Source organism: Sinohyriopsis cumingii, unplaced genomic scaffold (assembly GCF_028554795.1).
Source record: "Sinohyriopsis cumingii isolate HCF-2022 unplaced genomic scaffold, ASM2855479v2 utg000957l, whole genome shotgun sequence".
Taxonomy (NCBI): Eukaryota; Metazoa; Mollusca; class Bivalvia; order Unionida; family Unionidae; genus Sinohyriopsis; species Sinohyriopsis cumingii.
The window spans coordinates 299,686-325,145 of NW_028315947.1; the positions used below are offsets into that span (position 1 = coordinate 299,686).

At 35.3% G+C, this 25,460-nt stretch overlaps 1 protein-coding gene across 1 annotated transcript in view; it reads left to right on the plus strand.

Moving 5' to 3' along the window:
- LOC149772941 (plancitoxin-1-like) overlaps nt 1–25,460 on the plus strand; it is a 63,788-nt gene that overhangs the window by 22,922 nt on the left and 15,406 nt on the right. Inside the window, exons 3-6 of the mRNA XM_089947053.1 lie at nt 943–1,027; nt 5,509–5,670; nt 11,081–11,287; nt 17,151–17,263. Coding sequence (XP_089803179.1) covers nt 943–1,027; nt 5,509–5,670; nt 11,081–11,287; nt 17,151–17,263 — 567 coding nt within the window. The remainder of the gene's footprint in view (nt 1–942; nt 1,028–5,508; nt 5,671–11,080; nt 11,288–17,150; nt 17,264–25,460) is intronic.

The window sequence follows — 25,460 nt, forward strand, 5'->3', positions numbered from 1 at the left end:
TAATAGTTAAACCAAGGATACATGTAATATTTAAACCAAGGATACATGCAATATTTAGACCAAGAATACATGTAATATTTAGACCATCGATACGTGTACTATTTAAACCAAGGATACATGTATCTTTTGTTTGAATATTACATATAGCTTGGTTTAAATATTTCATGTATCCTTGATTTAAATATGAAAAATATACCCTTGGTCTGAATATTACATGTATCCTTGGTTTAAATAGTACATGTATCCTTGGTTTCTGCTGTATTACTTTATGAAGGATTTAACTGAATTTGGCATGCAGTTTTATACTAAAATGTGACCTTCAATTTAGTTTCCAGCATTCCACATTGTCAGGATTTATGGCCACTTATTGCAAGCCTTGTAAATATGGTTTCCAGCATTCCACATTGTCAAGATTTATTGCCACTGAGTGGCACCCTTGTAACTTTGGTTTCCAGCATTCCACATTGTCAAGAGTTATGGCCACTGATTGGCACCCTTGTAACTTTGGTTTCCAGCATTCTATTTTGTCAAGATTTATGACCACTGATTGGTACCCTTGTAACTTTGGTTTCCAGTATTCCATATTGTCAAGATGTATGGCCACTGATTGGCACCCTTGTAACTTTGGTTTCCAGCATTCCACATTGTCCAGATTTATGGTCACTGGTAACTTAGGTTTCATCTGAATGACTTTAATAAAGGTAGTTATATTTTGACCAGATTTATCATACACCCTTACACTGATGAGACCTTGGATGACTTTTATTTTCATCATTACCTGTCACTATTTAAAAAAAGTGAGGTCTCAGAATTCCCATCTTCACCTAACTTTGGTTTCCCAATTCAAAAGTTCCTATCTTCAATGCCCAGTCAATCAAATTGTAGTGGGCAACCTTTGCAACACATATCACCTATTGCTAGCAACTCTAATTTTATTTTCAGCGAGGTCCAGACTCAATGTATTTGATGTACAATGACGAAAAACCAAAGACTCATTCTGACCCGCCAAGCTATGGCCATACTAAAGGTACAGTATCAAATATTTTCAGTCTGAACAAAGCCAGCTTTCTGCAGCTACAAAATATTTGGGGTTTACTAATGTCAAAAAAATAGTAATTACGTTTTAGTTTTAGATTTTATTGACTTGCATTATATCAGATTTCTTCAAAATTTGTATTTGCAACTCTTAAGTTTATGGATGTCATCCTTTTGCATTCTTTAACAAAAAGGAATTTAAAAGAGTTTCTTTGAAACATGTACAAGCAAAATAATCATTCCATGTTACTCTGTATGTCCGTTTAAATGCTACTTACCATTCTCACCACATGTTAGGGAATGACTATATTTCATGATGTTTCTTTTTTTGTACAGCAAATTCAACTGTACATGGGAATTGTTGCCATTGAATAACCTTTCTTTTAAAAGAAAATGGTTATAAAATTGTTTCAATGACCACATAGGCTATTTTGATCAAATTTGACAAAAGGCATCCTAACTATGGTTTTTATGATGTAAAATGCAAAGTGAGCTGTCTGATGGACCCATTTGGCCCCTCATTAGGAATAAAGTTTTCTTAATAGCGTAAGTTAAATAGTTTTTATTATTAATTTAAGTTAATATTTGAAATATAATCTATTCATTGATCATGTACATTTTTCATCACCGCTAATAAATGTCATGTATGACAAGACTAACCATTCACTGTATGATCCCTTATTCTCTGTATAATCCATTATTCTTTGTATCATTCGTTATTCTCAGTATAATCCATTATTCATTGTATAATCCATTATTCAATGTATAATCCATTTTTCACTATTATTATTGGCTGTACGATCCATTATTCACTGTATAATTAATTATTCATTGTATAATCCATTATTTATTGTATAATCCATTATTTATTGTATGATCCATTATTCACTGTACGATTCATTATTCATTGTATAATCCATTATTCATTGTATAATCCATTATTCAATGTATAATCCATTTTTCACTATTATTATTGGCTGTATGATCCATTATTCACTGTATAATTCATTATTCATTGTATAATCCATTATTTATTGTATAATCCATTATTTATTGTATGATCCATTATTCACTGTACGATTCATTATTCATTGTATAATCCATTATTCATTGTATAATCCATTATTCAATGTATAATCCATTTTTCACTATTATTATTGGCTGTATGATCCATTATTCACTGTATAATTCATTATTCATTGTATAATCCATTATTTATTGTATAATCCATTATTTATTGTATGATCCATTATTCACTGTACGATTCATTATTCATTGTATAATCCATTATTCATTGTATAATCCATTATTCAATGTATAATCCATTTTTCACTATTATTATTGGCTGTATGATCCATTATTCACTGTATAATTCATTATTCATTGTATAATCCATTATTTATTGTATAATCCATTTTTTATTGTATAATTCATTATTTATTGTATGATCCAATATTCACTGTATGATTCATTATTCATTGTATAATCCATTATTCACCATATAATCATTTATTTAGTTTAATTCATTATTCACTGTATAATCCATTATTCACTGTTTAGTCATATTTAATGTATAACTCATTATTCAATGAACATCAGCTCAGAATATATCCATTCACTACTTTTGTACGAATTTTAGAATATTTTCTATATCAATATTTGAAAAGGCGTTTTGCAGCGATCATCTTGTATTACCAGCGTCAGTTTTCAATAGATTTGTAATAGGGTTATTGATCTTTTTCTTACTCACACTTTTTTCCCTATGGATAGCGATACATGTAAATCATATTTTTGCCAGCAATGTCAGACGTTTCAATAGTATCAAGACCATGGCTTCAGGTTTTTGAATGTGCTGTATTCAACTGAAATGTTTGGACAATATTATTATTTGTTTTTAATGTTTGTACCTGATTAGCCAAGATTCTGTGTTACATGCCCACACTAGCATTATGCTGTTTATGTATGATAAGCGAGGATTCTGGGTTACATGCCCACACTAGCATTATGCTGTTTATGTATGATAAGCGAGGATTCTGGGTTACATGCCCACAATAGCATTATGCTGTTTATGTATGATAAGCGAGGATTCTGGGTTACATGCCCACACTAGCATTATGCTGTTTATGTATGATAAGCGAGGATTCTGGGTTACATGCCCACACTAGCATTATGCTGTTTATGTATGATAAGCGAGGATTCTGGGTTACATGCCCACAATAGCATTATGCTGTTTATGTATGATAAGCGAGGATTCTGGGTTACATGCCCACACTAGCATTATATTGTTTGTACCTGATGAGCCAGTTTTCTAGGTTACAAGTCCACACCAGCATTAAACTGGTTATATATTCTCTCTTAAAGGAAATTCAAAACTGTACAGTCAATTCCATCACAAAAAAATATAATGTAACCAAAAATCCAATATTACAAAGCAAAGTGTTTTATTGAAAGGTTAGGCGTCATCTTTGTTTTGTCTGGATATGGTTGAACAGGAGATTATTAGACATATTGCTTCTAGCTGATATAAAATTGTCAATCACTGAAAATATACATTAATTTTCATTTGTATGGCCTAGGAATATATTTCTTTCAAGTGTTGATAGACATATGTATCAACTCTCATTCAATTTCTATAATTATAAAATATAATTTGATACACTGTAACAGATAATTGTATTTTCTGTTTTGTTATTGCATGCATAATAAAGGTATAACATTTCTGGCAATGTTGTGACGTCTACATTATGATTCCGTGTTTAGGTCAATATCTTCTTCAAATGTTGCTGTATTCAACTCAGACTTTGGGATAGAGTTACTGTACGTCTAAAGTTTGTACCCAAAAATGCTACTTGTATCCTGCCAGCTCCTATCAGCTACTAGTTCTCATAGTGTTCTTACAATATTGTTTCATTCTTTGCCTGCCAGTTCCTATCAGCTACTAGTTATCTTAGTGTTCTCACAGTGTTCTTTCATTCTTTGCTTGCCAGTTTCTATCAGCTACTAGTTCTCAGTGTGTTCTCACAATGTTCTCTCATTCTCTGCTTGCCAGTTCATATCAGCTACTTGTTCTCATAGTGTTCTCACATAGTTCTCTCATTCTTTGCTCTATAAATAATTATCATAGTGTTCTCACAATGTTCTCTCATTCTTTGCTATATAAATAGTTCTCATAGTGTTCTTACAATGTTCTCTCATTCTTTGCTATATAAATAATTCTCATAGTATTCTCACAATGTTCTCTCATTCTTTGCTCAATAAATTAAGTTTAATCAGCATCATCATGAATTCAGCATCTCTGCATATTTTGTCGTGGTGGGGAGGATGCACTGAGTTTGCATCTTCACTGTACAAGACAGTTGAAAGAAAATAATGAAAGATTTATTTTATTGTAACTTCATGCCATTGATGGCTAAATAAATACTTGTATTTATCAGTTAAATAAATGCATGAATTTATCTATTAAATAAATGCAAGAATTTTTCAAAAATAAATGAACAAATGTAACAATTAAATAAATGAATTTATCAATTAAATAAATGAATTTATCAATTAAATAAATGCACAAATTTATCAGTTAAATTAGAAATAAATTTTTTGTAGGTAATGCATTATTCAGAGAATAATGTCTTTACTTTCATGTATGTATCACTTGTAAGATAATTAAGTATAAAAACCGAAAAGGAAATGCAGTCACTGAAATAAAGTATCACTCAAATCAACATAATTCAGTACCATACAAAGGTATGACACAAACTGAAACTGATACAAACTGTTTCCGTAGACAAGGAAATCAGCACCAGTTTCAGCTACAGTCAAAGTATCTAGATATTTGTCATACCATATATACTCACTAGTAAAACTGAACAGACCCAGATCTGTGGTCACATAATGTGATGGCAGATCTGGGTCGCTACGGTTAAGAATAATCCCAACAAGCGGCATTGACTTTGATTAGCTAGTGCATTATGTGACAGCAGATCAGGGTCTGTTTTTTTAGTTGGAGTATATTTATAAATGACTATATGATGTATGTCAATTTATGCTGTGGTTTATCTTAAATAAAGAGATGCTTTGACTTTTATCTTCATGAGTGAAAATAGAAATTTGATTTTGGAAAGTGAAACAATGTTCCTGTTCAGAAATGTGATAATGGTGGGATGCCTGTTGGAGTTCCTGTCTTGCCTATGTATGCAGAGAGCTTTGTCATAAAAACACTCTTTCTTGTTCATGAAACTTGATGAATAATTATTCCAGCTCCATTATTGTGTCATGATACCATTTAGGCAAGACACCATGCAACGAATACTTTCCTTTTTATTTTAAGCTACCACTAAATATCTTTGTTCTACTTGTGGCCCTAGTAATTATACCATTTTTAAGCATTTATGATTTCTTGTTTCAACTTTAATTGTACAAAAAGTGTAATTTGTTTGATATGTTTTGTTTTCTCCATTTCGAATACATCTTTTTCAGGTGTGGTAGCCTTTGGTAAAAATGCTGGTTTCTGGATGCTGCATAGCACACCAAAGTTTCCCCCCAGACAGGCTGAAGGGTACACTTGGCCAGTTAGCGGTGATATTAACGGACAGACATTTCTCTGTATCTCCCTTTCTAAGAGGTCTATGGAAAATCTAGGTTAGTTACAATGGTTTGGATTAGCAGGGTATATGAAAGTTGTCGGCCATTTGTATGTTTGTCCCATAATAGCGATGATATATATTTATACAAGAAAAACACATGTGTGAACACTGATCTTATGTGACAATAAAACAGCTTTTGAAACTTCAAAGGAGAAAATTAACAGATTATGTCTTCTGCGTGGAGATAGGAGGGTAGTCAGACCTGTTGGCTGATGTGACATAATGAAGTCATTGTACATGAGTGTATCACTCAGAATATAACCACACATATCATGCAGGAAACAGTTATTTTTAGTATCAGTATTACCATACCTGTTCCTGTTGCATAGCTGGTACTTTTCAGGAGAAAAATACCCCAACCGTATGATGAGACTTCATCCTCCCATTAGGGTGAACCCAGAGATGCCAGAATACTGGATGACCTGAGAAACCCCGTAATTTTGATGCATATTTCCTCAGTGCTTTTCTTGGTCCCATGGCCATAATTGCTGCATTTTGATATACAAAAAGGATGCCATTGCTTTGGAAATTTCCTTTGTGCATTTTCCATTTATATATTAGTGGCATATTCTAGCTGATGTTTGGTTATTCCATGCTTGAGTTTTTCCCCTGTCACTTGAACATTCTTAAGAGTTAATGCAAATTTTCAAAATCCATGCAAGTTTGTGTATGGCTTTGCATTTTATCCTTCTTTTCCCCTTCAGCAGTGGCATCAGTTATTACAGGGAAAACAGATTTGATTAGGGTATGCATTTTGTGAATTTTTCCTGTCCTTGCAAAATTGAGGTCTTTGGAATCAACTTGATTCATATTATTTATTACAAGTCATCTAAATTGACATTGGCTATATTTTGAATTTAGCTCTTCTTATATTCAATTATTATTCAGTTAAAAAGGTTGCACACCACTTTTTCTTCTTCATATTACCTGCTCGGTTTTTGAACACAGTTTCCCTTTCAAGTTTTGTTTGAGAAAACTATGCTTGATTGCTACCAATTTTATTAGCAATCATACATACTAATTTTTGCCAATTCAGTTTTAGTTTACACCTGGGTGACATTGTCATCTTTTATTTTTCCGTTCTGGGGTTTGCTGCATTGTTTCTGCCTTATAAACTAATAAGTAAAATAACATAAATATGATACATTAGTAATAACTCCAGGGTATGTGACTTCTCACTGAAATTATCATAATTACTGTAGATTTAGTCCACAAAATCCTTGTTACATTTAGTTGCATAGAAGCTTTTGTAAATTAAATCTCTTCTGTTGCTAAGAACAATGTCTTAGCAGGGAATGGGTAGATGTGGCCACACGAAGTCCCATTGGGACATACGCCCCACTAGTGTGTGAAAGAACAGTTGGTTGTTCCTTCAGCAGCCTATAAGGCAAAGTAGAAAGCTCCATCCTCATTGTCTTCAGGGTCCCACGCTACCAGGAAATCAGGAAAAAGTTGGGAGAAATGATTATAAAAAAATTCCCGATCATAAAAAGTCCTTGAATTTCGCAAATATGGATGCAATTCAGGGAAAACCCATGAATTATCCACCACCACTTGATGCCAAAACAATCGTGTAATTGAGTCAGAACTAAACTGATCATGAGTTAAATTTATTGAGTTCTAACCAGAATATTCAGAGGGATCATTTAGTTGTTTGCAATAAACATATATGCTGAGTCAATCCAAATGCCCAGTGGATTAGATTTGTCTAGTAGACTTTAATTTTCAAAGTGAGCTTGATATCCATATCTTTCCTTACGTGGAAAGTATCAAAACCAGTCTAGCATCACAAAAGGCCAACATGATGGGGGCAAAGCATAGCTGCATACCGGATGACCTAGCAAACTTTAAAAGTTGTTAGATCAAGTGTTACATACATGAAATCAATATGAGAATTACTTATTTTTTCAGAAATAGTGAGTATTAAAATCGTGTTTGATTTGCAGAAAGGCAAGATAAAACTACGTCATTGATGAAATGTGACCTGGTACTCGCCATTCGCTTTGCAAGTTGCATGAGTACACAAATCTAACAACCCACATTTTCAAATGCTGTAGAGAAAAAAATAATTTTTTTTAAATGAAAGTCATATACTGGTTGTAATAATAATTTAAAAAATGAAAAAACACAATATTTTCCATATTTATATATTCCAAGAACAATTTCTGGAGTTTGTTGTCTTACATGACTACCACGTTGACATGTGCTCTCTGCTTGATAAATCAGACTGGCCAGATTGCTGGTTTTATAAAAAGTATCTGAATTTCATTTAATATAATTTAATTTCTGTAAAATATTATCAAGGAGTTTGTTGTTGATATTACGTGACTATTAGACTTCTGATGTCATTTGAAATTTGTGAAGTCATGTGACTAGTAATGCAAATGGCGAGTACTGGGTCAGGTTTCATGTACGCCATATTTTCATCTTTTCTATCAGCGGATTAACGACATAACGATTATAATATTTGCCATTTCTGAGTAAATAATTCATTTTCCTATCGATTTCATGCAGGTATGAGTTGATATAACAAGTTTAAATTTTCTAGGCTCACTGGTAAACAACTACCACATGTCTCCACCACACAGTAGTGGCAAATTCCGAATTTTTTATATGCAGTTGCAATGACTCCACACCCCAACCTAAATGTCCAAACATGAAAAATGGGATGGGAATATTCAGAGGAAACTCAGATTAGAAAACAGACTGCTATCGTTTTAAACCAAATTTGTAGTCCAAATTGTTGAATCTCAGAGCTGAAAAAAGAAATTGTCCCTTGTATTATATATGAAAAAACAATATGAGCCCCTGTATCAATACAGTAGTCCCCCTGTTATAAGGCCACCCCTATTGCAGCAGGGAAGGGGCCTTATAATGAGGGTGGCCTTTCTAGAGGGGGATGACAAATGTGAATAGTAAATACATATGAAGAAAGTCTAAAGTACATTTAATTCTAAAACATTTAATATTTTCACATGGATGTTGTGAAATAAATGTAAAACGAACTGTTTCATCATTTTCTAAAGAATGTTATGAATGACCATTGATATAGTTTTAAAACTGTCTTTGTAATTATGTTACAGATCACATCATCTGTCACTTTGTTGGTAACAGTCTAAAAAACAAATCCAGTCTCATCACAATTAAAAATATCCTTGCTGTCATATCTCCTTCATGTATCGTCTAGTCTTTTGTTCCAATCTTTGGCAACTTCATTATTAACATCAGCTGATTCTCCACTAAGGACAGAACACTTACTATTGTGTTGCACTTGAAATCTGTGCAACCATCCGTTACTTGCGGTAAAGTCGTCATATCATATCCCAATTCAACTGACAAAATTGTTGCTTTTTCTTTTCATTCAAATGATACAAACATCTCCTGGCTCAAACAATCTTCCTTTCTCCGTCCATTTCACCTTCACACTTGAATCTGCAGACTTGTTTACTTATCTTTCACGATATTGTTTATCTGAGTCTTTCCGACATTGGTTTTCTGCAAGGATCTTCGACCCCCCCCCACCTTTCAGTCAGTTGAATTACTTTCACTTTCTCTTCTAAACTGAGAATATTTATTTTCCTTGGTGACATATTCATCTTTTTGCAGTAAGTTATTCATGTTGCCAACTACAATACTGATTTTAAAAAATGTATGCATCATAACAAATTGACGTGTTTTTAAAGGAAGTGATCTTGTCACGTGATTCGTTAGTCACAGTCTAGTACCCTATTATTTTTATACATTTCTTTACACTAAATGAAGCCAAAATAGCTTCGATATGTACCATTAACATCATGCAGATTTGACCTCGCAGCTGTCATGATTTGTAATTTTTACAATTATTGTCAGTAGTAATAGCCACTAAGTTTCAAAGTGAACAAGCTCAACATCTTACTACTAAGGAAGCCATAAAGGCTATCAAACCATTTTCCTGCTGTCTTATGTATTGTACATTGATGATGCCACTTCTCAGCTGTTACTACTGTTCGTTAACTGTAATCTTAACAATTATCAGTGACTAAACCAGACATCTTACGATAACACACAGTAAGGCTAATTGGATTACATGTACTTACCCTTTTGTATGGATTAAAATTTGAGTCTTTTTCGGCTTTATGGAATAAGTGTGGCTTCTCGTGAGGCATAAATGATATAATATTAACCTTAGTGAAACGTACTTTAGTCAACACTTCTTTCAGTATCGAAAACCTGAAATCGGGAAACAGAAATCGGATTATTTAACACACGTTATGAATAAAATACTGGTTCTGGATTCATATTAAAATAAAATGGTACCCTATTATTTTTTAGGGTAAATTTTATATTATTGCATTAATATGCTGACCGCTGGTTGCATTAGCTGGGTGGCCTTTCGTGAGGGGTACTTTTGAACACAAACTCGTCGGTGCCAACGGATTCTGGCCGTAAGGAGCAGGTGGCCGCTGGTCGGGAGGGGGGGCGTTCAAGAGGGGGACTACTGTACAGGTTTGGGGACTGGTTTAATGAAGTACAGGAAGACAAGTTGATTTTAGAGAAAATTCAGCCCTTGTTTATACAACAGTATATAATTTTGAAGGTCTTTTGTCAAAATTTAGATCAACCCTTTTGAAAATGTTTTTTAAATGATGGCTTTTTTTACCAGATCGTCTTATAGAGATTAGGTTGTTTGAAAAATCTTGTTTGGGATTTTATTGGCACAGATAAATTCAGGGTTCAACTTTTTTTCATTACAAGACAAGATTCTAGATATTTTTGTTTATTGTTTTTGTTTTCTTATACTGTAATAGCAAATGTTATTTTCTATGAGATGCTTATATATATTGCTATATAATTCTTTAGAATTAATGGTTTGAAAGGAAACAAAACATAATTTATGTTCCTTACATTGTTCCTACTTAACATCATAATGCAGTTAGCAAAATAAAGTTTGGACTTTTATTCTGTACATTGAAATGATTTTACATGCCAATTTATAGGAATATAATCAAACTTGTTTCATGTGATACATTTTGTGGTTTTGTACATGATCATTTTTTCTGACTTAGATATTTTTGGAGAGTCTTGAAGGAGAAACATCTTTAGATTTAGAAAATGCATGTTTTATAAAATGTTCTATAATTCTATTCAGTAATAATCATATGTGAACCTCGGAAAAGTAATTTCATCCTGGAAAAACCCTGGAAATGACCTAGAAATTTATCTTTAGAAAAGCATGGGATTCATGTGTCTCGATAATTTTCGGTGTTCTCATTTCTTTGAGTCCCTCTGCGTTTAGATTAAGATTACACAAATTTCTCAGAAGACACCTAGGGTTTGTGGGCCTATAGTTTTATGTATATATTTGTCACCAAAATATTGTACTCTTCAATTATTACTATTAATGTGAAACATTCCATATTTTGCAGGAATTCAACTCCAGTACAACTATCCACAAATCTATGACAAGTATTTCCCAGAATCCCTTGCTGCCCAGTATCCTCAGATGGCTTCTGTTGCTGTGGCATCTTCTCAGAAACATCCGACAAAGGAACCATGGTACAGGCAAACAAGACTCTCATCCCTAGGGGGTCAGGAGTTTATGAGCTTTGCAAAATTTTCTAAATTTGGAAAAGGTTGGTAATTAGTTACTCAGATTGTTTTCCAATAAGCAGACTTGGTTGCCTTGATGTTCTCCATCCATCCAATCATGCAGCCATCTGTTTATGGTTTCGGCACAGTAATATTGCTTCAAGACTATGGACTTTCAGCAGACTTTCTGCAATTTTTGCATTTGACATAAGGAAGGAATGTGTTGATTTTCATTTCAAAAGGTTGTTGGTCAAGGCCTTGACCAGACTTTGTGACTGTCTTGCCTTGACCACTCTTTGTGACTGTCTTGCCTCAACCAGTCTTTGTGAATACCATTCCTTCAGCACTTTTTGTGAATGTCTTATACTTAACCAGTATTTGTGAATTTCTTGCCTTGACAAGTCTTTGTGAATATCTTGCCTTGACAAGTCTTTGTGACTGTCTTGCCTTGACAAGTCTTTTTGGGGGCCCCGAGTGGCCGAGTGGTCTAAAGCGTTCTTCGTTACGGATCACTGCCATCTCACCTCTGTCTGCGGCGGTTCGAGTCTAAGATTCAGCCAATGTGGGTATGTGAGAAAGCTTTCCAGTAGCTTCTCGTGGGTCGGTGGTTCTTTCCGGGGTTTTCCCGGGTTCTTCCTCCACCATTAATACTGGCCGCCATGTATAGCCTATCGTGTGCTGAAAAATGGCGTTAAACCCCACAACAACAACAACAACAAGTCTTTGTGAATATCTTGCCTTGACAAGTCTTTGTGACTGTCTTGCCTTGACCAGACTTTGTGACTGTCTTGTACTTAACCCGAGTTTGTGAATGTCTTGCCTTGACCAGACTGTGAATGTCTTGCCTTAACCAGTCTTTGTGAATATCTTGCCTTGACCAGACTTTGTGAATGTCTTGTACTTGACCTGAGTTTGTGAATGTCTTGCCTTGACCAGACTGTGAATGTCTTGCCTTGACCAGTCTTTGTGAATATCTTGCCTTGACAAGTCTTTGTGACTGTCTTGCCTTGACCAGACTTTGTGACTATCTTGTACTTGACCCGAGTTTGTGAATGTCTTGCCTTGACCAGACTGTGAATGTCTTGCCTTGACCAGTCTTTGTGAATGTCTTGCCTTGACCAGACTTTGTGACTGTCTTGTACTTGACCCGAGTTTGTGAATGTCTTGCCTTGACCAGACTGTGAATGTCTTGCCTTGACCAGTCTTTGTGAATATCTTGCCTTGACCAGACTTTGTGAATGTCTTGTACTTGACCTGAGTTTGTGAATGTCTTGCCATGACCAGACTGTTAATGTCTTGCTTGACCAGTCTTTGTGAATGTCTTGCCTTGACCAGACTTTGTGAATGTCTTGCCTTGACAAGTCTTTGTGAGTGTCTTGCCATGACCAGACTGTTAATATCTTGCCTTGACCAGACTTTGTGAGTGTCTTGCCTTGACCAGTCTTTGTGAATATCTTGCCTTGACAAGTCTTTGTGAGTGTCTTGCCTTGACAAGTCTTTGTGAATATCTTGCCTTGACAAGTCTTTGTGACTGTCTTGCCTTGACCAGACTTTGTGACTGTCTTGTACTTGACCCGAGTTTGTGAATGTCTTGCCTTGACCAGACTGTGAATGTCTTGCCTTAACCAGTCTTTGTGAATATCTTGCCTTGACCACTTTGTGAATGTCTTGTACTTGACCTGAGTTTGTGAATGTCTTGCCTTGACCAGACTGTGAATGTCTTGCCTTGACCAGACTGTGAATGTCTTGCCTTGACCAGTCTTTGTGAATATCTTGCCTTGACCAGACTTTGTGAATGTCTTGTACTTGACCTGAGCTTGTGAATGTCTTGCCATGACCAGACTGTTAATGTCTTGCCTTGACCAGTCTTTGTGAATGTCTTGCCTTGACCAGACTTTGTGAATGTCTTGCCTTGACAAGTCTTTGTGAGTGTCTTGCCATGACCAGACTGTTAATATCTTGCCTTGACCAGACTTTGTGAGTGTCTTGCCTTGACCAGTCTTTGTGAATATCTTGCCTTGACAAGTCTTTGTGAGTGTCTTGCCTTGACAAGTCTTTGTGAATATCTTGCCTTGACAAGTCTTTGTGACTGTCTTGCCTTGACCAGACTTTGTGACTGTCTTGTACTTGACCCGAGTTTGTGAATGTCTTGCCTTGACCAGACTGTGAATGTCTTGCCTTAACCAGTCTTTGTGAATATCTTGCCTTGACCACTTTGTGAATGTCTTGTACTTGACCTGAGTTTGTGAATGTCTTGCCTTGACCAGAATGTGAATGTCTTGCCTTGACCAGTCTTTGTGAATATCTTGCCTTGACAAGTCTTTGTGACTGTCTTGCCTTGACCAGACTTTGTGACTGTCTTGTACTTGACCCGAGTTTGTGAATGTCTTGCCTTGACCAGACTGTGAATGTCTTGCCTTGACCAGTCTTTGTGAATGTCTTGCCTTGACCAGACTTTGTGACTGTCTTGTACTTGACCCGAGTTTGTGAATGTCTTGCCTTGACCAGTCTTTGTGAATATCTTGCCTTGACCAGACTTTGTGAATGTCTTGTACTTGACCTGAGTTTGTGAATGTCTTGCCATGACCAGACTGTTAATGTCTTGCCTTGACCAGTCTTTGTGAATGTCTTGCCTTGACCAGACTTTGTGAATGTCTTGTACTTGACCTGAGTTTGTGAATGTCTTGCCTTGACCAGACTGTGAATGTCAAGCCTTGACCAGACTTTGTGAATGCCTTGTACTTGACCAGTTTTTGTGACTCTCTTATACTTGATCAATCTTTATGGTTTATTTGTTGTCGGGGTTAATTTGCTTTTGTTTATGAGATGGGGTTTCTGCATGACATGTGCTGTCATTCTTACCACCATAACACATTTTTTTTAAATCAACTTTTTTCACCAAGAGCATCATACTCATGTCTTGTTGATTATTTTTTTATACAAATGAAATTCCCATTTCCATCAATCATAGAATTTTGTGTGATATTTTGGTCGCTTTGATTTTTAATTTTTGGAATTGTAAGATAATCCTGGCCAAATTACCTTTGATCAAACATAGTATAGGCTTTAATCCATCTTGACAACTTTAAAGAAGAACATATCTTGCTGGGAGAATCAGAGTAATGTTTTTCGTTTTATGCTAATTAAGCTTTTTACCTCTGTAATTAATTAATATATTTAATCCTTTTGGAATTAACACACATTATAATTCACCTCAACAAACTTCCAACCGGTAAGCCAGCTGATCCTGTCAACAGGAGCAAAGGGTGAAATCAGCAATTATAGAATTCACATTCCTTCCTGTTTTGTAACCCCCTTACCAATTTTAAAAACATCAAGAATAACAAATGCACACAATTTTGTCATTTCCAGAGTCTGTAATGGACCTTGAAAACCTTGAAAAATGAATTGTTCCTTAACCACCTTTAAAATTCAAAATCTTTTCTGGGTACCTTATTAATAAATAGCTTTTGTTTTACAGAATTAAATAAAAATAAATGGGAAAAAAAACCACAAAAAAACAATCTCTCGCTAAGTTTGTGCTGGTATGGAACTTTTTTCACAACTGGCCACTGTGAAGTCATACATTTTGAACTTCCGATTGTATGAAGCCTGCATGTAGCAGTGATTTAAATTTGAATCATTCACTTCAACATGGCTGGCTTACGATTCCAGCTTCAGTGGCTAGATGAAGAAAAATATCAAGTTTGGATTATGTGATCTCTCTTGGAAAGCTTTGCAAAATGCAAATTATGCCAGAAGGATATTGATTTGCGTGCAATGGGAGAGAGTGCTCCATGGTCACATGCACCTGGGGAAAAAACATTCTTGTAATGGCACTTAATACAGGCAAAACAAGAAGCCTTCAGCACGAAATCATTTTTGACAAAAGAGGTATGTCTGTGAACACAGAGATTCAAGTTTTAAAATAGAAACTGTATATAGTCTTAATATGAAATTAGTTCAATCTGGTTCTATTTTGGGATTGATTGGAAATAGGACAGACAATTATTGCAATGAACACAATAAATCTAAAATATAGAATGCAGCTAAGCTGAGAGAAATATTAATATATCTAACATGAAAAAGTTTACAATATCCATACCCTGTTTTTAAATAAGCAATAATATAAAAAATATCTTTCCTTTTTTTGTTTATGGGGATGAGTGAAGAAGAAAGGACGGTACTGAAAAAGATATTGAGACAATGCATTGAAAGCATAGATCCATAGGAAAATTTCCTTTATCACGACATCAAAATAATTTGAGGAAAAGTGAAAAGGACAAAACTGCTGAACTTGAGCTCTTGAAAAACAGCTTGATAACAAGCTACAAGAACTGAAAAATTCACTCAAACATATTGTGGACTTTGTAAATAGTGTAGTGTAAACATAGTAAAATGAAACTTTGATCAGCGACATTTTATTCTAATGCCCAGATGTAGGATGTTTAATTTTAATGGGAAAAATATCAATGATCATACTACTGACTTCATGTTTTATTTTGTTGTTTTTAAATAAATTTGCAAGAAATCTTCCTCATGTGGAGTACAAGTAAGAATTAACTTGTGTTTACATACAGTTTCATTTATGTATCTATTAAAATTAATGTAATAATGCACCTTGTAAAACACGATTTTGAACCTTGAAAAAACCTTGAAAATTTTGAATGAAATATGCTAATAACCTTGCATTTCATCCTTTGATTTATAGTTTCCATCCTGACTATTGTCATGGGTCACTAACACTATCGTCCTTTTGGCATTTCAAAACAAATGGAAACTCCTGATGTAAACAAGAAGACAGGCTGCTCCCCATTCTTTTCTAGAATAATCCATTTCAGTAAAAACTGTCGTGTGCATCCAATATTTGCAATCTCTAGTCTTAATATTTTGAAAACAAATTGAAAAAAAAAGAATGTAGGAACTACTGTATACACACCATCAAAGAGATTTAACTCCAAAATATATCGAAGTATTGAGGGTATCAAAGACAGTAAACTGCGTCACATATGTTGCTTAAAAAACAGACTTTGACCATGCAAACATGATAGACCATCCTACTAAAGAAACTCATGTTTGATTCAAAACACCAAAAAGTTGACAGTGTTTGGAACCCCAGGGCAACAATCAGGTTAGAACTTATAAATCAATGAATGACTAAGTCTTTTGCACTTTATATATCTTTGATGCTTTTTGTTTTTACAGTCGGTAAGGTTATACAGTGTGCTGAAAAATGGTGTTAAACCTACAATAACAACAACAAAACTGAAAACATCTCTTTCAGTACTTTGTGAGCAATGTGTCCTTTTCTTTCAGCAATTTGTTTGAGAATATTTAAAGTGTGGTTTGGCCCTGGGTGGCCAAGTAGCCTAAAGTGCATGCCTTTTCAGATCACTGACTGACATCTCAGCTTTATCCAGGGGATTTATGCCTCGGGCTCAGCCAACCTGGGTATAAGAGAAAGCTTGCTTGTAGCTTCTCATGAGTCAATGGTTCTTTCCATGGGTTTCCTCCACCAGATACAATAGCTGCCTTGTATAGCCTATCATGTGCTGAAATATGGCATTAAGCACACAACAGCAACAATTTTGGCAATGGCAATGTACAAGCAGCAGCTTATCAAGAAAGGCCTCCCTTACAATAATGCATACTTCAGGCAATATTATACAAGTATAACCAGTGCTGGAAAATTAGTCGTAAATACATTTTTAAAAATAATAGGCTAGCACAGTTTTAACAAAATAATGGAACAAAATGTAGACAAAAATTGACAGAATAAAAAAGACTAAAGACAAAAATTAAAAGTAGAAAGAGAAGGACAAAATCCTAAAGGATATAAAATAAAAATCCATGTAAAAAATATATTTATTAGTTGAAATTTAACTTCATGTTATTTTTATTTTCCAGATCTTTACAGCACCTGGCTTGCAGAAAGTCTTGGCAGTGACCTGTATGTAGAAACCTGGCAGAATGGACCAAAAAAATACAAATTAAACTCCAGCTGCACTACTCAGTTTAAAGTAAGCATTTCTCTTTGTGTTGCATGCTGCTATACTGGCTCATTTGTTTAAAAGTGCAAGAGAGTTTAAACCCTTCCCCAGTATTATTGTCATTGTCAACATCGTTATTCTTGTCATCACCATTGTCAGTGTTAACAAATGCATGTTTTTAGTTCCATGTATCTGATGTGCTTGATTGTATTGTCTTAAAACTTGAGATTCTATACATGCTGAAGAGCAGCATGTATTCTTGTTAAAATAAAGTCACAGTGATCTAATTTTCACAAAGTTGTAGACTTTGTGTAGAATAATCTGTCAGATATTATTGCTTGTACAAACAATAACTCATTATTTCCTGAGCCAAGCAGCTAGGTAGTCTCCTAAACCATACAGGTAGAGAGATCCCCAAAATCATTGAGAGCCTTAGCACTCATGGGAAATCTTGGAATTATTGTGTATTCGTTCAAGGCATTTAGGATTATACCTGACTGATTGATTTTTAGAGAGGGCTGCCTGAAAGAACTTGCTTATTTTGTGCTTGATATTCTTTCAATACAGCTGAAATTTGTCAATGTTCTTCTCCAAATATTGCAGAAAGGAAAATGTGATTTACCTGCCAAATAATAAAGATCTTGAACTTTAATGTAAAATCAAAACCAAGAATTAGCTATGTAATATTTTGTTTACAAAAAAGAATCATTAGTTAGGTAGGCCTTTATCCTCAATTACTGACTAAGTTCAGCCACATAATACCAATTAAATATAGCTATATAACACCTCCCCTCATAAATAAAAAGAAAGATTTTATACATTAAAGCGTTCATAATTTAGTCAAACTATACATATGATACTATAATAACTATAATAACAGGAAAATGTATAATGTCACAAGATCCACACAAGCAGTATAGTAAAAATTATACATGAAACAACATAATAATGAATGTGCATCTGCAATCAGATTATCTTTTCCTTTGATGTGCCTAATGTCAATATTGTATTCCTGCAACTTCAAACTTCACCTTAACAATCTTAGGTTTTATTTTTCATGTTGTTTAGGGGCTTTTGATCACATAATATAATAATAGAAGATGGAGCTGAATTTGTAAGTGTTGGAAAGTTAGTATCAAAGCAACTGTTCATTCATTGTATAATACTGTCTCTGGTGTTTGTTTAATTATTTTAGAAAAATAGCACACTTAAGTATGACCTCGAATTTATCAAAAGCCTTTTGACATTGGTCAGACCAGCAAACTTTGTTGTCTTACTTGACAAATTGGTCAGGGGTTAAGCAGTTATGAATAAATTGGAACAAAATTTCCAATAGTATCCAGCCATACGAAAAAAATCATATCGCTTGCGTTTTACTGATGTGCACTGGAAATTCAGAGATTGCCTTGACCTTAGCTTCTATAGGTTTAACTTGACCATGTCCCATAATATGTCCTAAAACTGTAACACAAGCATGGCAAAACACAGTTTTACTTATCACAGAGTCAATCAAAGAATTTTCAAGTGATCTTTCCAGGAATGACCGATGGATGTGTTGGATATCTATTCCAGGTGTTATCTTGTTCATAAAACGCTGAAAGTTGAGTGAGAACCTCTCATACCAAATAGCATCACTTTATATCAATGAAGTTTATCTGGAGTTACACTTGCTGAAATGTTCTTTGCTCTTTCCATGAGTGGAATTTGCCAAACTTCTTTCAAAATGTCAAACTTGGTGACATTTTTTGCATTTCCAATTCTGTCAATGTAGTGATCGATTCTTGTCATTGGAAAAAATCTGTTTTGGTGACCGTTCAATTTTCAAAAGTCAGTACACATACATGAGATTTTATCTCATCTCAGCACAAGAATGTGCTCTGAACTCCAGTTTCTTTTACTTGGTTCATGGAAATCACTATTAAGTAAATGTTGAATTTCTTTTTTAAAACATTCCAGTTTGAGAGGATACATCATGTAAGGATGTTGTTTTGCAGGTGTAGAATCTACAATTTTAATGTTATGATAGACTATATTTGTTCATGTTGGAACATCTGGAAATAGTGTTTATATTCACATAATGGGGCCCCGAGTGGCCGAGTGGTATAAAGCGCTCACCGTTACGGATCATTGCCATCTAACCTGTCTTCATGGGTTCGAGTCCAAGGCTCGGCTAGCGTGGGTATGTGGGAAAGCCTGTCAGTAGCTTCTTGTGGGTCGGTGGTTCTTTCCTGGGTATTCCAGTGTTCTTCCTCCACCAGTTATACTGGCCGCCATGTATAGCCTATCTTGAGCTGAAAAATGGCGTTAAACCCTAGAACAACAACAACAACAATATTCACATAATAGCTGTTTTAGTTTACTCTTCCTTTGTAGCTGCAGATACAAAAGTTTCTGGTCAAGATTGCTCAATATTTCTGAATTCTGAAGATTTGTTTAACTAAAATCACTTCAGTCAAATTGCATGCCATCATTTAAACTCTCACTGTACAACTAAATAGACTGAATGATTAACAGTGCAGATGCCATTCTTCATTGCATTTAGCTGTACAGGTCATCCTTGAACCTCACACAGGCAGTATGGTGAATTATTTTGGTAAAATTCGTCTGCTTTTTTCCAGATAACGCTATATGGCATAGCTCTGCACTGATTTAATGTTTAGTAATAAGAGGCAGGTGCAGAGCTACAATAGGCTTACATGTCTCGGTCTCTTTTTGTGATGCAGACTAAAAATAGGCAAAAAAAAAACACATGCACAACTTAGGATGAATACACTATAAGCCTACATGTTAACATGTCCTTAGTGTGGGAATGTTTGGTGGATAAGGGAGATAATTTAACAAAGGGCTTTCCAGTTACAATATGCCAGAAATCTACACAATGAAAGACAGCCCTGGCACCAATGTCACAACCATAGGACTCCTAATTCTGGCTATACCTTTAGGCCTTGCCTCCTCAGGGTTTCACTCCAGAGCTCTTGACAATAACAGAGCGAATGATCAAAACAAAGTATTCACAATGATCACCCAACAATTGGTTTCCAACAGACTCAGCATCACTTTCAAAACATCTTTATCCAGAGTCCCATCAACTACCAACATTTCAACAGACCTATTCAGAGCCACCACCTTGCAACAAGAAATAAATGACCTTCAGACAAGGGTGGTAGAAATCATTAGAAATATTAATTCACCAGGATTTTATTCCAATCTTGTCTTGGTTCCAAAGGCAAATGGCACTCTGCACCCTATCATCGTACTAAGCGGCTTCAATCAATTTATTCATGCACCTTGGTTCTGAATGGAAATATCATTTTGAATGATGTTCAAGAGGGAGACTTTGCAATCAGCATGGACTTAAAGACATATCTTCGTGTCCCTATTCACAAGTCTTCCTGAATGTTCCTGCATTTCACCTACAAAGACAGTGTCTGTCAATTCCAAGTACTCCCATTTGGACGCAACATCTGACCCAATGTCTTCACTCATCTGATCAACCATGTTACAGTGCCATCTCAACCATTAGTTCGTCTAGGTATTGAATTCACTGCACAGGTAAACAATACGTCTCCCTCACTAACTGGCATTGGAAATCAGAACTATGGTGGCTTCATTACTCTCAAGGGAATCTCACTCTGCACAGGAAATGCTTCGCCTTCAAGGCTTACTCAATGTGGCAGTGGACCTCATCATCCTAGGTCACCTTTATATGTACCCATTACAGATGTTTCTTTTATGCCTATGGTGGCAAAAAGTTTGCCAACTGAACCAACCTCTCCCCATTTGCACAATATGAGGCACCATCTGCCGATTTTGAGAACCCTAGCTTGGCTCATAGCAGGTATACATCAGCCAGAGATCACATCCTATGGATGCAAGAACAGATGGATGGGGTGCACACATTCTGCCATCTTTCATGGAAATCAGTGAAGTGTTATGTCCCTAAGACAGGCATCTACATATTAATATTCTTGAGATCAAGGCCATTTTGAAAGCCTTTCACTGGTGTCAGGAACAGGAGTCCTCATTCTTACCGACAACTCTGTGAAGATCTTTCATCCCAACTGACTCAACTAGATTTAGTGAGTCCTGTAGCCGTGGCACAACAGGTCACCCTTCCTGGTCATTCAACAGCTTTATAAGATATGGCCACATGACTTGATAGATTTTGCTGGAGTGAAAACTTTCCCTTTTGGAAGCTGCTCTCTGACAGTTGGAGTCTTCTCCAGTCTTGTTACCTAGAAGTCATCTTACATAATGTTGGGGACCGGAGATGTCATCTCTGGAGGGAGGGTATGTACCTCCCGCCACCGCTTTCATATTCCCCTTAGGTATTATGATTGGGTAACATATTTAATGAAGAAACTATTTTTTTCTAGTAGAAAATGTTTCTTTTGCAAATACTTAGCCAATCAATATAGACACTCTCCCAGCCTCCGCACAGTTACATCATGAAGAGATCCTGCCTTACACTCAAGTAGGAACTGAGATGTTCATGAGTTTTGCCGCCAATCCTTATATCAAAAGGAGATCAGTCTCTCCAAATGCCATGTAGGTGGTCAGATAACTTGTAGCTTTTTTTGTATGTGGGAGGAATCAATTTGTGAGGTAATAGTAGTTCTCCTAATATATTATGATTGGGTAAGTATTTGAAAAGAAAATTTTTACTTGAAACAAATAGTTTGTCCTTAAAAACTTTAGTTGTCAAAGGACAGTATCTCCAAAAATTAGTTCAAAGGGACTCAAACTAAAAATTTATGAACTGGCACCCTAAGAACAAACAACCACAACTGAACACTCTTTTCCCAATCTTTCCTGTGGTCAAAGAAATGACTAAATCATATTCTTCAAGGTTTAATGACATCTTTCCAAAGCATAGATTTTAAGGTGATAGACAAAATATGTAAACTGTTGGATGCCTAATTCATGCATAACTTGGAAAATTCCAGACATAAAATTTGATCCTTGATTTGACTGGAAAGATTTGGAAGGACCAGAATTTTTAATTTAAAAAAAAGCGTTATCAATGCTATTAACTATGGTTTTAATTTTAATATTTTGCAACAGTATTGGTTGTGTGACTTGGACTTAGGTAAGGGATTGATGCATTCAACCATTATCTTCTAATTGATTCATCAAATGCAGGAATTGGTTGCAGTTGAGCATTAGGAATCTTCTGATTGGGTTTTCCTACCATTTGACAAGTATTGCAGGACCTACAGTATTTAGAAGCATCACTTTTAATGTCTGACGATATAGATGATTCAAGATCTTGTGATAAGTTCTAATGAACAGCCGAGAGAGTTTCATAAGCTAGACTAAGAATTTCTTGTTGATATGACTTTGAAATAATAAATTTATAGTTCACTGACCACTCAAACTCTAGCAGGTACCTCGGTTCTTCTCCATTTCCTCATAAGAACCCCATTTTTCACAAAATAAACTGGTATATGTGTGGCTTCAGTTTCACTAATAGCCCTCTGGAAAAAACAGGAACTCTCAGAAAGAGCGATTGTCTTTTGTCACCCAGGTTAGAACTGAGTGAATGAGTAGCAAACTTAGGATCACTATGATCAATACATTTTGACTGCTCATTAATAAGAGCAAAAGTTAAATCATCAAAAGACTGATCATTAAATATGTTAATTAATGGAATAATTTTCTAATCAACTTCATTCTGAACAGTTCTTTACAAGCCGTGTCATTTACAAGTTGATTAATCACAACCTTTTCACCAGCTACTTCATTGCCTAGTAATGAATGAACAGCCTCAGTGGGCAAAGAAGACACTGCTCCAACAGTAACAGGCCCTGAGGCTAAGTCTGATGACATCTTTACACATTGAAGATTTACATTAACAAAGCTGAATTTACTGAGCAAGAACACTTTCACTTGAAAATGATGTCTCAGGTTAAGACAAAGTACCTGGTAATAATAGACTGAGAAGCTCCAGTATTCCTTAAAATTTTAATAGTGATAGTCTTGGCATAATAACCAATAAGTGATGTAGAACCTTTGAACATTAGTGGTTCATAATTCTCCATAATAGGATCAGACAGGGGTTTGTTTGACCCAAAAAATGTATTGCTTTCAAATACAAGAATGTGACCTTGACCTCTTAGAAATGAGCAATTTGAATAGCTGTCATTATTCTGTTCATTACTTTTACTAGCGATAAGAAATAGCATACCCTTTCTTCTTACATGAAGTACATGTAGAATGAGATAAGGATTTCTTATGTGACTTGATTCCTAAATGTTGTGCCAGATTGAGACTTGGAAGTACTTATATTAGACTGAGATTATTTTTAACAAATCTCTGCTGAGAGGAAGACTTGTTGACAAATGTAACTTTGTGAGCCAAGGAATAAATTGTTAGCTGTATGTGCATCATTTCCCAAAGCTTCTGCCTTTTGCTCATCAAGGTAGGTCTTGATGTAACTATGGATGCAATTCTTGACCTCTTCAACTAACATGAGTTGTCAGGTTATCATAATCTGAACAGGCGTACTGAGCACCAAACATCAGATACTCTTTTTCCATAACAAATTTGACATGGGTCTGCCCAGTTTCTCTCCTACAACGTTTAAACCTCCATTGATATGCCTCATAACCCTTCAAGATACATTCCTTAGCCACATCATAATTAACACCTTGTTGTACTAACTCATAATACTTCCTTAACTACATCATAATTACCACCTTGTTTACTAACTCATAACACTTCATTAACCACATCATAACTAGCACCTTGTTGTACTACACTGCAGACATTGTAGCGATATGACTGATTTTTTTTTTAAAGCTGCGTTGAAAAATCCATATCACACACTTATAATTAGTACCTTGTTGTACTAACAGTAAAGTGTGGACTGGGCAAGCTTTGCCAATAAGTACACTTTGTAATAATAAAATATAATGCTTTCTTGGCAATTGTGGATTTTCAGCAATTTTCACAAAATGAGGAAAATATTGATCATCTTCCTTTTCTTTAAATATGGTTGCTAAACTAATAAACCCGAACGTGTGTGTAAAAGAGAAAAGTGCTTTCTGCCCACAAGTTCTGAGTCGTTTAATATAAATTGCATTTTCCTTTCCTCTCTTTCTCTTTCTTTGTACATCTGTGTTTCCATCTCTTCTTTTTCTCACTGCATATACTTTTGCCTCACTTCTCTTTCTCTTTCCTCTTTCTGATTTTGGATTTCTATTATATCTTTATTAAGCTGACTTTTTTAAATTTTATTTCCATCTGAACTTTTAACTGCAGGGGCCTCGAGTGGTCTAAAGCGCTCTCCATTACAGATCACTGCCATCTCACCACTCTCTGCGTGGGTTCGAGTCTTGGATTCGGCTAATGTGGGTATGTGAGAAAGCTTGCCAGTAGCTTCTCGTGGGTTGGTGGTTCTTTCCAGGGTTTTTTTCTGGGTTCTTCTTCCACCATTAATATTGGCCGTCATGTATAGCCTATCATGTGCTGAAAAATGGCGTTAAACCCTACAACAACAATTTTAACTGCAATTCATTTATGTTCGTACCTGAAACAGATACAAACCTAATAATTAAACTCCAAAGCACTTGCTTCATTAAAGAATCATTCGCTTTAGAAACATAATGTCTGTGAAGCTCAAAGCATCTCTTCCTTTCCTAAGGACTTGAACCTTTCCCGAGTAAGATTTTAAAACAAAGTTCTTCATTTTAGATGACATTTTAAAAAGCTTGTTGGTTTCACTAATGATTTCTCAGATATCTGAAATCAAAATACGAGGGATTAAGAAAATTCCAAAACAGAGTGAATTTAAATTTCAAAAGCAATTTTAATTTCTGTGAAATATTTTTCCCGAACCTGCCTCAATTATTTATTATGACTCTCAGGGATTTTAAGGAACAGAATAGAGTGAAATGCAACAAGTTTTGTTAAATATGGCAAATAATTTATTTCCCTAGAATACTAAGTGAAGATTTAAAAAATACTGACAGTGTTGCAAATTAAATTAAATCAGGGCCCCAAGTGGCCGACTGGTCTAAAGCGCTCTCCGTTACGGATCACTGCCATCTCACCTCTGTCTGCGCCGGTTCGAGTCTCGGATTCAGCCATTGTGGTTATGTGAGAAAGCTTGCCAGTAGCTTCTCGTGGGTCGGTGGTTCTTTCCAGGGTTTTCCCGGGTTCTTCCTCCACCATTAATACTGGCCGCCATGTATAGCCTATTGTGTGCTGAAAAATGGCGTTAAAC